The sequence below is a fragment of the Bufo gargarizans genome, chromosome 3 (assembly GCF_014858855.1).
Source record: "Bufo gargarizans isolate SCDJY-AF-19 chromosome 3, ASM1485885v1, whole genome shotgun sequence".
In the NCBI taxonomy this organism is placed as follows: domain Eukaryota; kingdom Metazoa; phylum Chordata; class Amphibia; order Anura; family Bufonidae; genus Bufo; species Bufo gargarizans.
In genome coordinates, this window is record NC_058082.1 from 94,552,675 (window position 1) to 94,566,268 (window position 13,594).

The 13,594-nt window shown below is 45.5% G+C and overlaps 1 protein-coding gene across 6 annotated transcripts in view; it reads right to left on the bottom strand.

The window, feature by feature from the left end:
* Positions 1–13,594, bottom strand: part of LOC122931045 (disheveled-associated activator of morphogenesis 2) — a 222,037-nt gene that overhangs the window by 55,865 nt on the left and 152,578 nt on the right. For all 6 annotated transcript variants that reach the window (XM_044284949.1, XM_044284944.1, XM_044284947.1 and 3 more), the window contains exons 8-14: positions 12,967–13,070; positions 11,711–11,777; positions 7,779–7,896; positions 7,305–7,443; positions 2,755–2,813; positions 2,175–2,359; positions 1,501–1,815 (exon numbers count right to left, since the gene is read on the bottom strand). In XM_044284949.1, the coding sequence (XP_044140884.1) occupies positions 1,501–1,815; positions 2,175–2,359; positions 2,755–2,813; positions 7,305–7,443; positions 7,779–7,896; positions 11,711–11,777; positions 12,967–13,070 (987 nt within the window). The remainder of the gene's footprint in view (positions 1–1,500; positions 1,816–2,174; positions 2,360–2,754; positions 2,814–7,304; positions 7,444–7,778; positions 7,897–11,710; positions 11,778–12,966; positions 13,071–13,594) is intronic.

Consider the following 13,594-nt stretch of genomic DNA (forward strand, 5'->3'; position numbering starts at 1 on the left):
CAGATCATACAGTCACCACTAGAGGCAGCTCACTACATACAGATTATACATCCACCACTAGAGGGAGCTCACTACATACAGATTATACAGCCACCACTAAAAGGGAGCTCACTACATACAGATTAAACAGCCACCACTAGAGGGAGCTCACTACATACAGATCATACAGTCACCACTAGAGGGAGCTCACTATATACAGATTATATATAATGGTGACTGTATAATCTGTATGTAGTGAGCTCTCTCTAGTGGTAGCAATATAATCTGTATATAGTGAGCTCCCTCTAGTGGTGACTGTATAATCGGTATGTAGTTAGCCCCCTCTAGTGGTGGCTCTATAATCTGTATGCAGTGAGCTCCCTCTAGTGGTGACTGTATAATCTGCATGTAGTGAGCTCCCTCTAGTGGTGACTGTATAATCTGTATGTAGTGAGCTCCCTCTAGTGGTGGCTGTATAATCTGTATGTAGTGAGCTTTCTCTAGTGGTAGCTGTATAATCTTTATATAGGGATTTTCCTCTAGTGGTGGCTGTATAATCTGTATGCAGTGAGCTCCCTCTAGTGGTGGCTGTATAATCTGTATGTAGTGAGCTTTCTCTAGTGGTAGCTGTATAATCTTTATATAGGGATTTTCCTCTAGTGGTGGCTGTATAATCTGTATGTAGTGAGCTCCCTCTAGTGGTGGCTGTATAATCTGTATGTAGTGAGCTCCCTCTAGTAGTGGCTGTATAATCTGTATGTAGTGAGCTCCCTCTAGTGGTGGCTGTATAATCTGTATGTAGTGAGCTTTCTCTAGTGGTAGCTGTATAATCTTTATATAGGGATTTTCCTCTAGTGGTGACTGTATAATCTGTATGTAGTGAGCTCCCTCTAGTGGTGGCTGTATAATCTGTATGTAGTGAGCTTTCTCTAGTGGTAGCTGTATAATCTTTATATAGGGATTTTCCTCTAGTGGTGGCTGTATAATCTGTATGTAGTGAGCTCCCTCTAGTGGTGGCTGTATAATCTGTATGTAGTGAGCTCCCTCTAGTGGTGGCTGTTTAATCTGTATGTAGTGAGCTCCCTCTAGTGGTGGCTGTATAATCTGTATGTAGTGAGCTCCCTCTAGTGGTGACTGTATAATCTGTATGTAGTGAGCTCCCTCTAGTGGTGGCTGTATAATCTGTATGTAGTGAGCTCCCTCGAGTGGTGGCTGTATAATCTGTATGCAGTGAGCTCCCCCTAGTGGTGACTGTATAATCTGTATTATCGAATAGTAATAAATGAGCCTGTAATCTCTCAACCAGGGAAGGGACTAATGTAACATAATGCAATATTATTATTATGTAGCATGCAGTACCTGCTGACCTCCAGTGTGCGGCGCTCTGAGATAGTAGTGATCACCAGAGGTCATGAGAACCAGCACCTGCTGTAAATAACCATTACAGAACCAACCCTGTGCCTTATAGATACAACACAACCACTGTTCTATGGGCCATCGAGCGGGTGCGGAGCTGCGTACCTCATTCAGTTTGGACCAGTTAAAGGACTTCAGTGGGTGCGATGGTTGTGGAATGGATTTCTTCCTCGAGTTTGTTCCACAGGTAAAGGAGTGGAGAGGTGGTGCCTGCATGCCCATCCCAAAGAATGGAGGAGCTCCGGGAGGTGGCGGTGGTCCCCCAGGCGGTGGTGGAGGCGGAGGGGCCGGGGGGAAACAAGAGAATGACTGCAGCGGCGGTGGTGGAGGCGGCAAATACTCCGGTAAAGGTGGTGGAAGAGACATAGGACCACCAGGAGGTGGTGGTGGAGGAAGAGGGTAGGATATCGGACCACCGGTCTGAAAAAAGGAAAAGAGCAGTGAGATTTCAGAGGAAACATATATCACCTGTTGTACATTAGTCGCATCCAAAGCTGCATACACAATTCTAGCTCTCAAGCTCCACAGCCGCACCATGCATGTTCTGCTCTGCTGCATTCTTCTGTAGATTTGGAGTATCCAGAAGGTGCTGGACCACAGTCTGATGCAGAGAAGCTACATCCCCCCACAATGCAATACAAACTGCATTCTGGGATCTGGGATGCAAGGGCATGAGATGTGGCTGCCATCAGAATTTTGAAAACCACTGTAGATGTGACGGAAAGAAGATAACTATAATGCATGTTGGAAACCAAGCTGGAGTGTTTCCACTTCCTCACCGAGTGCTCGTTCAGCTGAGACATCAGCTCCGCCATCTGATCTTTGGCCAGACGCAGCTCGGACGACTCCTTCTGCAGCTTGTCCTTCATCTTGTTCAAGGTCTTCATCATGTCCTCCTTCTCCTGCGTCTTCGTTTCACATTCCCGCTCTCTCTTCTCGAGCCGACTGGCCAGTTCCACGTGTTCTAGGACGCGGTTATAAAGAGAGAATCACAGAACATCGCCCAAACATCGTCTCGACGTTTCATCCCCCTATCCCTTGTTATGTCAGTCTTCACTGCATTTCTGGAATTCCATTCATGAACCAAGAGTTTCTGTATGAACAGAACTACAAGTCCTACCCAGGTAGGTGAACACTTCAAGGGTAACAAGTAACTTTTGAAAACATTTTGACCCTTAAGACAATTAGTGGAGACAATTGACCGGGACCCCCATCGATCACCGAAACTAATGGGCAAAAGCTTTTTTCACTTCACAGCATTTTTCAAGGTCTTATGCTGCAATCTGGGGTGCATTAACTCTTTCCACACCTACTTCATAGTCCAAGAGTTCAATTTGCCATTTAAAGAGGATCACTCACCTTTTCTAAATTTCTCCGCTTGTTCTCTCCATTGCTTGACTTCATTCTCATTCACTAGCCTGCAAGAAAAAGAAGAGTTACCCAAGACATTGACAAGAAGTATACTGTCATTTATCTAGAACAGGTCATCACTAACTTGGGGTAGAAGGACCCCCAACATCCGAGGGTCTGTTATTTAGTGGGATGGTGACTCCAGGCATCTTTAGACTTCCACCATGTCTGTAATTCTATTGTGCTCCTCTATACTGTAGAACAGGATGCGCCAACATACATGGCCCCCAGAGAACTTTCCTCCTCTAGATGTCTTGGTTAATAATCAGAATGTATGAGACTTTTCCTCAATCAGCTCATTATGGTAAAGAAAGTAAGGAGAAACCTAGGTGGATGCAGGGTGACTAGCATATTGCAGAGCTGAGCTACAGTTTGAAGGAACCTTGTTGGCTTCTCCAGCTTTGGAGATCTTTTAAATGTCATTTGTTCGGAACTGTAGACCCTGAAACACTATGTAAAGTTCTAGATACTTCATGGAGCTGATGGGCTCTAAACACCATGAAAATTACAATGCTTTAACTCTACAGAACAGGGGACCTCTAGATACTGTATACAACAAGAGTTCCAGAACGTCTCTAGAACTGAAGAGCTCTGGAGGCTCTATATAACAAATGATCTCTAGACCCTCTAAAGCAGGGGTGGCCAACCTGCATGCGGCTCTTTGCCTCTTCAAGTGCGGCTCGGAAGCGGTGGAGCGGGGAAGCAGCTAGGCCGGCACACTCTCCACCCCATGCTCAGATCTCCTTTCCTGATCGGTCACCGTTGCTACTCTGCAGCTCCAGCTCGCTCGCCACTACGTCCTGATGCACACATTGTCAGAACGTTGTACGTGGAGACGCGCACTATGACCTGACATCAGGTCACAGTGGAGAGCGTGTCAGACCCGCAGAGTAGCCAGTGCCCGATCAGGAGTCTGGTGCCTGAGGAGATGTAGGCGATTGTTTTTAAATGATAGAACTAAGCATGGGGGTCTGATCTAAGCATGGGGGATCTGATCTGAACATTGGGGGTCCTGATCTCAGCATGGGGGGTCTGACCTGAGCATAGGGGGGTCAGTTTTGAGCATGGGGGTTCTGATCTGAGCATGAGGGTCTGATCTGAGCATGGGGGTTCTGATCTGAGCATGGGGGTCTGATCTGAGCATGGGGGTATGATCTGAGCATGGGGGGATATCTGAGCACTGAGGGTCTTATTTTGGGGTCTGATTTGGTGGTCTGATGGGGATTGGGGATCTTATCTTAGGTCAGGTGAGAATTGGGGGTCTGATTTAGGAGTCTGATCTGAGGTCTGATGAAAAACTTTTTTTTTTCTTTTCTTCTCTGCTAATTAAAAATAAGATTATTTTCTTTTAAATCAGACCTTAGATCAGATGACAAATGTTTATTTTTTCTTATTTTTCTCCGCTAAAACCTAGGTGCATCTTATAGGATGAAAAATACAGTGACTCGTTTGTAAATGTATAGCTTGTGGCTCCTAGTAGTCATAAGGTTTTTTTTTCTGGCTCTATTTATCTGTAAGGCTGGCCACCCCTGCTCTAAAGGGAAGAGCTCTAGATCTTCTAAAGAACCGAGGAACGATCCTATAATGAACCGAAGAGCTCAAGATAATCTACAGAACTGAAGAAAATCGCTCTAGGCACTATAGAACTGGAGAGGCTAAGACGCCTTATAGAACTGAATATTGTAGACACCCTATATAACTGCAGGGCTGTAGACACCGTATATAATTCTAGAGCTCTAGACATCCTATATAACTATGCATGTTTAGACACCCTACATAGCTGTGGAGCTCTAGACAACCTATATAACTGCAGAGCTCTAGACACCGTATATAACTGTGGTGCTCTAGACACCCAATATAACTGCAGAGCTGTAGACACCCTATATAATTGCAGACCTCTAGACACCCTATATAACTGTGGAACTATGCTGTAGACACCCTATACAACTGAAGAGCTGTAGGCACCGTATACAACTGCAGGTGTCTAGACAACCTATATAATTGCAGAGCTGTAGACACCCTATATAACTGTGGTGCTCTAGACACCCTATATAACTGCAGAGCTGTAGACACCCTATACACCTGCAGAGCGGTAGACACCCTATATAACTGCAGAGCTGTAGACACCCTATATAACTGCAGAGCTGTAGACACCCTATATAACTGCAGAGCTGTAGACACCCTATATAACTGCAGAGCTGTAGACACCCTATATAACTGCAGAGCTGTAGACACCCTATATAACTGCAGAGCTGTAGACACCCTATATAACTACAGAGCTGTAGACACCCTATATAACTGTGGAGCTCTAGACAACCTATATAACTACAGAGCTGTAGACACCCTATATAACTGTGGTGCTCTAGACACCCTATATAACTGCAGAGCTGTAGACACCCTATACACCTGCAGAGCGGTAGACACCCTATATAACTGCAGAGCTGTAGACACCCTATATAACTGCAGAGCTGTAGACACCCTATATAACTGCAGAGCTGTAGACACCCTATATAACTGCAGAGCTGTAGACACCCTATATAACTACAGAGCTGTAGACACCCTATATAACTGTGGTGCTCTAGACAACCTATATAACTACAGAGCTGTAGACACCCTATATAACTGTGGTGCTCTAGACAACCTATATAACTACAGAGCTGTAGACACCCTATATAACTGTGGTGCTCTAGACAACCTATATAACTACAGAGCTGTAGACACCCTATATAACTGTGGTGCTCTAGACAACCTATATAACTACAGAGCTGTAGACACCCTATATAACTGTGGAGCTCTAGACAACCTATATAACTGCAGAGCTGTAGACACCCTATATAACTGCAGAGCTGTAGACACCCTATATAACTGTGGTGCTCTAGACAACCTATATAACTACAGAGCTGTAGACACCCTATATAACTGTGGAGCTCTAGACAACCTATATAACTACAGAGCTGTAGACACCCTATATAACTGTGGTGCTCTAGACACCCTATATAACTGCAGAGCTGTAGACACCCTATACACCTGCAGAGCGGTAGACACCCTATATAACTGCAGAGCTGTAGACACCCTATATAACTGCAGAGCTGTAGACACCCTATATAACTGCAGAGCTGTAGACACCCTATATAACTGCAGAGCTGTAGACACCCTATATAACTGCAGAGCTGTAGACACCCTATATAACTACAGAGCTGTAGACACCCTATATAACTGCAGAGCTGTAGACACCCTATATAACTACAGAGCTGTAGACACCCTATATAACTACAGAGCTGTAGACACCCTATATAACTGTGGAGCTCTAGACAACCTATATAACTACAGAGCTGTAGACACCCTATATAACTGCAGAGCTGTAGACACCCTATATAACTGCAGAGCTGTAGACACCCTATATAACTGCAGAGCTGTAGACACCCTATATAACTACAGAGCTGTAGACACCCTATATAACTGTGGAGCTCTAGACAACCTATATAACTACAGAGCTGTAGACACCCTATATAACTGTGGTGCTCTAGACACCCTATATAACTGCAGAGCTGTAGACACCCTATACACCTGCAGAGCGGTAGACACCCTATATAACTGCAGAGCTGTAGACACCCTATACAACTGCAGAGCTGTAGACACCCTATATAACTGCAGAGCTGTAGACACCCTATATAACTGCAGAGCTGTAGACACCCTATATAACTGCAGAGCTGTAGACACCCTATATAACTGCAGAGCTGTAGACACCCTATATAACTACAGAGCTGTAGACACCCTATATAACTGTGGAGCTCTAGACAACCTATATAACTACAGAGCTGTAGACACCCTATATAACTGTGGTGCTCTAGACAACCTATATAACTACAGAGCTGTAGACACCCTATATAACTGTGGAGCTCTAGACAACCTATATAACTACAGAGCTGTAGACACCCTATATAACTGCAGAGCTGTAGACACCCTATATAACTGCAGAGCTGTAGACACCCTATATAACTGCAGAGCTGTAGACACCCTATATAACTGCAGAGCTGTAGACACCCTATATAACTACAGAGCTGTAGACACCCTATATAACTGCAGAGCTGTAGACACCCTATATAACTGCAGAGCTGTAGACACCCTATATAACTGCAGAGCTGTAGACACCCTATATAACTGTGGAACTATGCTCTAGACACCCTATATAACTGTGGTGCTCTAGACAACCTATATAACTACAGAGCTGTAGACACCCTATATAACTGTGGTGCTCTAGACACCCTATATAACTGCGATGCTCTAGACACCCTATATAACTGCAGAGCTGTAGACACCCTATACACCTGCAGAGCTGTAGACACCCTATATAACTGTGGTGCTCTAGACACCCAATATAACTGCAGAGCTGTAGACACCCTATATAACTGTGGTGCTCTAGACAACCTATATAACTGCAGAGCTGTAGACACCCTATATAAATGTGGAACCCTAGACTCTATTGAGGCTTCACCTACATCTTAATGATGTTCTTGACACTGAAGTTCTCCAGAACAGTCACGTCGGGATCTTCACCTTTCTCATCTTGGAGGACGATCTGCTGTAGGATCCGGTCCAGGAGCTGCCACTGCTGCAGGTTGCTGCCATTACGCTTGTCTGCGGTCAGAGAAGAAGCAGGCGATTAGTCTACAGCGGCTCCTGAGTCGTATACCACCATAGGCCGGGTGACAACCACTACTCGTTGCCGATACTTCACTATCTAAAACCTCTAACCTGTCTGTGTGTCAGTCTTCACTGTTGTTCTAGCATTGTGCTCATGAATCTGGAGGTCCTGATAAGCAGGACTATAGTGGCAAGTGACTTAGGATAAATAATTACCATAGCAACGAAAATAAGTGACCCCCAACCCCATAGACTGGCTGCAGAGATGTGAGACTAAGACTACTCAACCTGGACTGCCTGGCAGCCAATCAGAGGCTTCGGATACTCACACGGCATCTGGAGGCAGTGCTGGAGGATGGACAACAGGTAGGGATATCCGTCCGTGTGCTTCAGCTTCTTCTTTATCAACTCAAACATCTCTGTTGCACTTTTGGTATCGATGTGATCCTGTGGAGAGAGCGCCACATGAGTAACACAACCGCCTGGTGCCTGGGCGTGGCATGACAACCAACCACGCAGAGGTTGTCTCCTTTGCTGGCTGAATCCATTTTTCCATCACATTATACACTGCTCGTTTCTATGGTTACGACCACCCTGCAATCCATCAGTGGTGGTTGTGCTTGCACCCTATAGGAAAAAGTGCTGGACTATAAGCAGTTCCATGGCCCCGGCCACCAGAGAGGCCAGAGCTTTTTCCTATAGTGTGCAAGCACGACCACCACTGATGGATTGCAGGGTGGTCGCAGTGTATAATGTGATGTAGAAATGAATCCAACCAGCAAAGGAGACAATATGGACAATAACAATACATTAGGAAGTGCCTCGTAGTAACTGCAACTACACGATAAATGCCACTTGCTGACGTGACACAGCCCCTTTAAACAAGTTGATGATCTATTTTCACCTAAAGGCATTTCTCATTTGTTTTAAAGGGATTTTTTCAGTTGCACTTAAAGGGATTGACCATTTTCACACATACTCAATGATTAGGACTAGTACATGGGCTATGGAAAATTACACTTAGGCCTCTTGCACATGAGCGTGCAGGGTCATGCCAGCTGCATGTGGCCGTGATCAATCCGTTCCGAAAAAAGTTATATCCTTTTGCGGAACGGAAGCATGGAACGGAACCTCACGAAAGCACTCTGTAGTGCTTCCGTTCCGTGGTTCCGTTCCACACCGCATCTCCGGATTTGTGGACCCATTCAAGTGACACACAACACTTTCGGTTTTTCTCCCATTTTGCATGAGCTGAACTCAAAGATCTGAAACATTTTCTACATAAACAAAAGACCCGTTACTCTCAAATATTGTTCACAAATCTGTCTAGATCTGTGTTAGTGAGCGCTTCTCCTTTGCCAAGATAATCTATCCCACCTCACAGGTGTGGCAGATCAAGGTGCTGATTAGACAGCATGAATATTGCACAGCTGTGCCTTAGACTGCCCACAATAAAAGGCCACTTTGAAATGTGCAGTTTGATCACACAGCACAATGCCACAGATGTCGCAACGTTTGAGGGAGCGTGCACTTGGCATGCTGACTGCAGGAATGTCTACCAGAGCCGTTGCCCGTGCAATGGATGTTCATTTCTCTACCATAAGCCGTCTCCAAAGCGTTTCAGAGAATTTGGCAGAACATCCAACCGGCCTCACAACTGCAGACCACGTGTAACCACACCAGCCCAGGACCTCCACATCCAGCATGTTCACCTCCATGATCGTCTGAGACCAGCCACCCGGACATCTGCAGCAACAATCAGTTTACATAACCAAAGAAATTCTGCACAAACTGTCAGAAACCGTCTCAGGGAAGCTCCTCTGCTCGTCGTCCTCATCGGGGTCTGGACCTGACTGCAGTTCGTCATCGTAACCGACTTGAGTGGGCAAATGCTCACATTCAATGGCGTCTGGCACGTTGGAGAGACGTTCTGTTCACGGATGAGTCCCGGTTTTTACTGTTCAGGGCAGATGGCAGACAGCGCGTGTGGCGTCGTGTGGGTGAGCGGTTTGCTGACGTCAACGTTGTGGATCGGGTGGACCATGGTGGCGGTGGGGTTATGGTATGGGCAGGCGTATGTTATGGACAACGAACACAGGTGCATTTTATTGATGGCATTTTGAATGCACAGAGACACCGTGAGGAGATCCTGGGGCCCATTGTTGTGCCGTTCATCCACGACCATCACCTCATGTTGCAGCAGGATAATGCACGGCCCCATATTGCAAGGATCTGGACACAATCCCTGGAGGCTGAAAACATCCCAGTTCTTGCATGACCAGCATACTCACCGGATATGTCACCCATTGAGCGTGTTTGGGACGCTCTGGATCGGCGTATACGACAGCGTGTTCCAGTTCCTGCCAATATTCTGAAGAGGAGTGGACCAACATCCCACAGGCCACAATCAACAACCTGATCAACTCTATGCAACGGAGATGTGTTAAGCAAATGGTGGCCACACCAGATACTGACTGGTTTTCTGACCCGAGTAAGGCAAAACTGTGCACATTTCAGAGTGGCCTTTTATTGTGGGCAGTCTAAGGCACACTGTGCAATATTCATGCTGTCTAATCAGCACCTTGATATGCCACACCTGTGAGGTGGAATGGATTATCTCGGCACAGGAGAAGTGCTCACTAACACAGATTTAGACAGGATTGTGAACAATATTTGAGAGTAATGGGTCTTCTGTGTGTGTAGAAAATGTTTCAGATCTTTGAGTTCAGCTCATGCAAAATGGGAGCAAAACCGAAAGTGTTGCGTTTATATTTTTGTTCAGTGTAAATGTCCCTACAAATTCTGAGGCCGTCCAATTAACGCTAACAGAGGAGGCCGAGCACGAGCTTCAGAAGGATTCACAGCTTTATCTGAGTAAAACACTGCGATACGCCATCCCGGCAAATGTACAAACATCTGCGACTGAAAACAAGCGTAAATGTGGGCAAAGACTGCCACAGATGCGCCAGGGCAGAGGATATCAAGACCAACATGCCACACGCTGGTCTCGATAAATGCCCCCCCCCAAGATATCAAAAATGTATTGCGCAAAAATGGAGTGAGACAATATTTGATACTTTTTCTGCCAGAATTTGGGTGCAGAGGGCGTGATAAGCGTTTACTCACATCTTCGTGGATTAAGGATTAAATGTCACAGAAATGATGGAATTTTCCTTTACAAACTTCTCATTAGTTCCAGCTGAAAAAATCTCAGTAATATTCAGGAGACACAAAAGGCTTGTGCTCTTCACACTGCGCAGGCGCTCGCCCGCACGTTCTCTACGTACTGTACAAGCCATGTAGCCGATGTCTATTAGACTCACACACGGGTAACGGATTTCATACAGCGCAATAACCAAACTACAAACAACAACATGGGCGCTGCTGTCTGTGACTTTTCCCCGCTCACGCCAGGTCTAAATAACGCCGGTCTTAATAAAGGTGCCCCTTTGTGTTCACATCCATAGGCAGTAGTCCTCCTGTACCTACCTGATGAGCAGAGGATCCGATTGTACAATACTCTGTGAGCTAGACACATCACAGCAGCTGCACTCATCTCTCTGCTATGGTTTGTTACAATGTATCAGTCTGCTATTGTCTAGACTGGATACAATTGTAACAAATCCTTGACAGAAAGTAAACTTACTATGTATTCTATAATACATCCCCCATTAATGGAAGGCAATGCAGGTGGCGACCAGCGATCTGCAGACCCTCTCCTGTTGTCTAGGCAAATAAACCAATTCCTAGAGAATTGGTTGAGGCTGCAATGTATTAATCCTAATTATTTTCAGGAGACTTTGTTAATTCATTTACATTCTTGGTTAATGTAGAACAGGCGACTGAGCGGAGATGGAGGGAGCGTCACTGTGTGCGATAAAACCAATGGAATGAGACCAGGCCACAGCGGCAGGGAGGAGCACACGACAAGTGGGGGGTCTGTATGGACACGGACACATGTAGTGCACCCAGGCCAAGTATGTATCGACACGCAAGTCAGCATGTTTGTCATTAAATCTCATATATCTATAGAGTATCCATAACGGAATAGATATAAGATCCTTCAGTAACTGTTTTCATGCTGATGGTTTCCTTGTAGTAACTTGTAGATTGTAGAGCATAATGTAACAATGAAGAAAATGACAGCAAAAAAAGAACATAAAGACAAAATGTTATAATGAAATCCTCTGGATCCAAACTCCAGGGTGGAGGGAAGTGAGAGATAATAATCTTATAAAGCTCAATAGCTCCAATCACTCACTGTGTCAAACCTCTTGGCCAGCTCTACCTCGTCCTCGTTCCTCACCATCTCAAAGAAGTCCAGATGTCTACAACAATAGAGAGAGAATTCATCCAGTGATACATTGTATCCATGTCACAACAACAGAAAGACAATATCATAGGAATCGACCCTGATTGTCACCGAAATCAAAACCACATAAATACTGACAAAAAGGAAGTCAAGAGGAGGGAGGGAGGGAGGAAGGAAGGAAGAGAGGGAGGGAGGAAGGGAGGAAGGAAAGAAGGGAGAAAGGGAGGAAGGAAGGAAGGAAAGAAGGGAGAAAGGGAGGAAGGAAGAAAAGAAAGAAGGGAGAAAGGGAGGGAGGAAGGGGGGAAGGAAAGAAGGAAGGAAGGGAGGGAGGAAAGAAGGAAGAGAGGAAGGAAGGGAAGAAGAGAGGAAGGAAGGAAGGGAGGGAGGAAGGAAGGAAGAAAAGGAGGGAAGAAAGTAAGGGAGGAAGGAAGGAAGGGAGGGAGGAAGGGAGGAAGGAAAGAAGGGAGAAAGTGCGGGAGGAAGGAAGGGAGGGAGGGAGGAAGGGAGGAAGGAAAGAAGGAAGGGAGGGAGGAAAGAAGGAAGAGAGGAAGAAAGGGAAAAAGAGAGGAAGAAAGGAAGGGAGGGAGGGAGGAAGGAAGAAAAGGCGGGAAGAAAGTAAGGGAGGAAGGGAGGGAGGAAGGAAGAAACAGAGGTAGGAAGGGAGGGAGGGGCAAAGAAAGAGGTGAAAGAGGACGATAGAACACAAACAATGAAACAATGCAAGAAGTGAAGAGGAGAGAGGAAGCCAAAAACAAAGGCAGGGTGGAAGGAAGGAAGACAGGAAAGAAGGGAGGAAGCAAAGAAGCAAGTAATAGGAAAGTTCAACAAAAAGATGAATGTGGACAAAGAAAAAAACAAGCAATGGAGTAAGGAAGGAAGGAAGCAAAAGATGAGAAAGCACAGAAGTAAACAAGAAGGGAAAGGGGAACAAGGAAAAAAGAAGCAAAGGAGGAAGGAAGGAAGGACAGAACGATGAAAGACAGGAGTGAAGGAAGCATGAATGAAGAATGAAAGAAGGGACAGGAGTAACAAAGGAAGAAAGGATAGAACAAGGAAGGAAAAATGGGAAAGAGGAGGGCAGAAAAAAAAAAAGGTAGAAAAGAAGGAAATAGGGAAGGAAGCCGGATGGAATGAAGGAAATGATGGAGAGAACAGAGGGAAGAACATGAAATCTGACTGGTGGATGTGGGGTGGTTTTCCTGTACCTGTCTAGGGTGGCATTTTCATGTTGTCTCAGCTTGTCAATAACTGGCTGGATCCCCAACATAAGGAACTCATATCTAAGATGCAACCGGAATTCAAGATTATCCTTCAAAAGAAAACAGAAAGAGTTACTTCTAGAGAAAACAGATAAAATAAAGCACAGTCACTGCAGCAGCCTCCACATCACACATCTGCCAGTGAGCTCTGCGGCACTACACAGTGGACGATATGGCGGCAGACATCTATCATCTATGGTAATGCTCTGCAACATGTGGCTCGACAGCTGTTATGAAACTCAAACCCCCATCATCCGCTGAAGCTTCAGTTATTTTGACTTAACTGTAAACCCTACAGTCATCTGCACAGTGCCTGAGGTCTGCCCCATCATGGGTGACACAACCAGGTCTCACTGAGGATTTGTCATTCTCATTCCTTCTATATGTTCTCCCACACTCAGACACCCATCCAGAACATACTGTATTATACTCCAGAGCTGCACTCACTATTCTGCTGGTGCAGTCACTGTGTACATACATTACTTATCCTGTACTGATCCTGGGTTACATCCTGTATTATACTCCAGAGCTGCACTCACTATTCTGCTGGTGCAGTCACTGTGTACATACATTA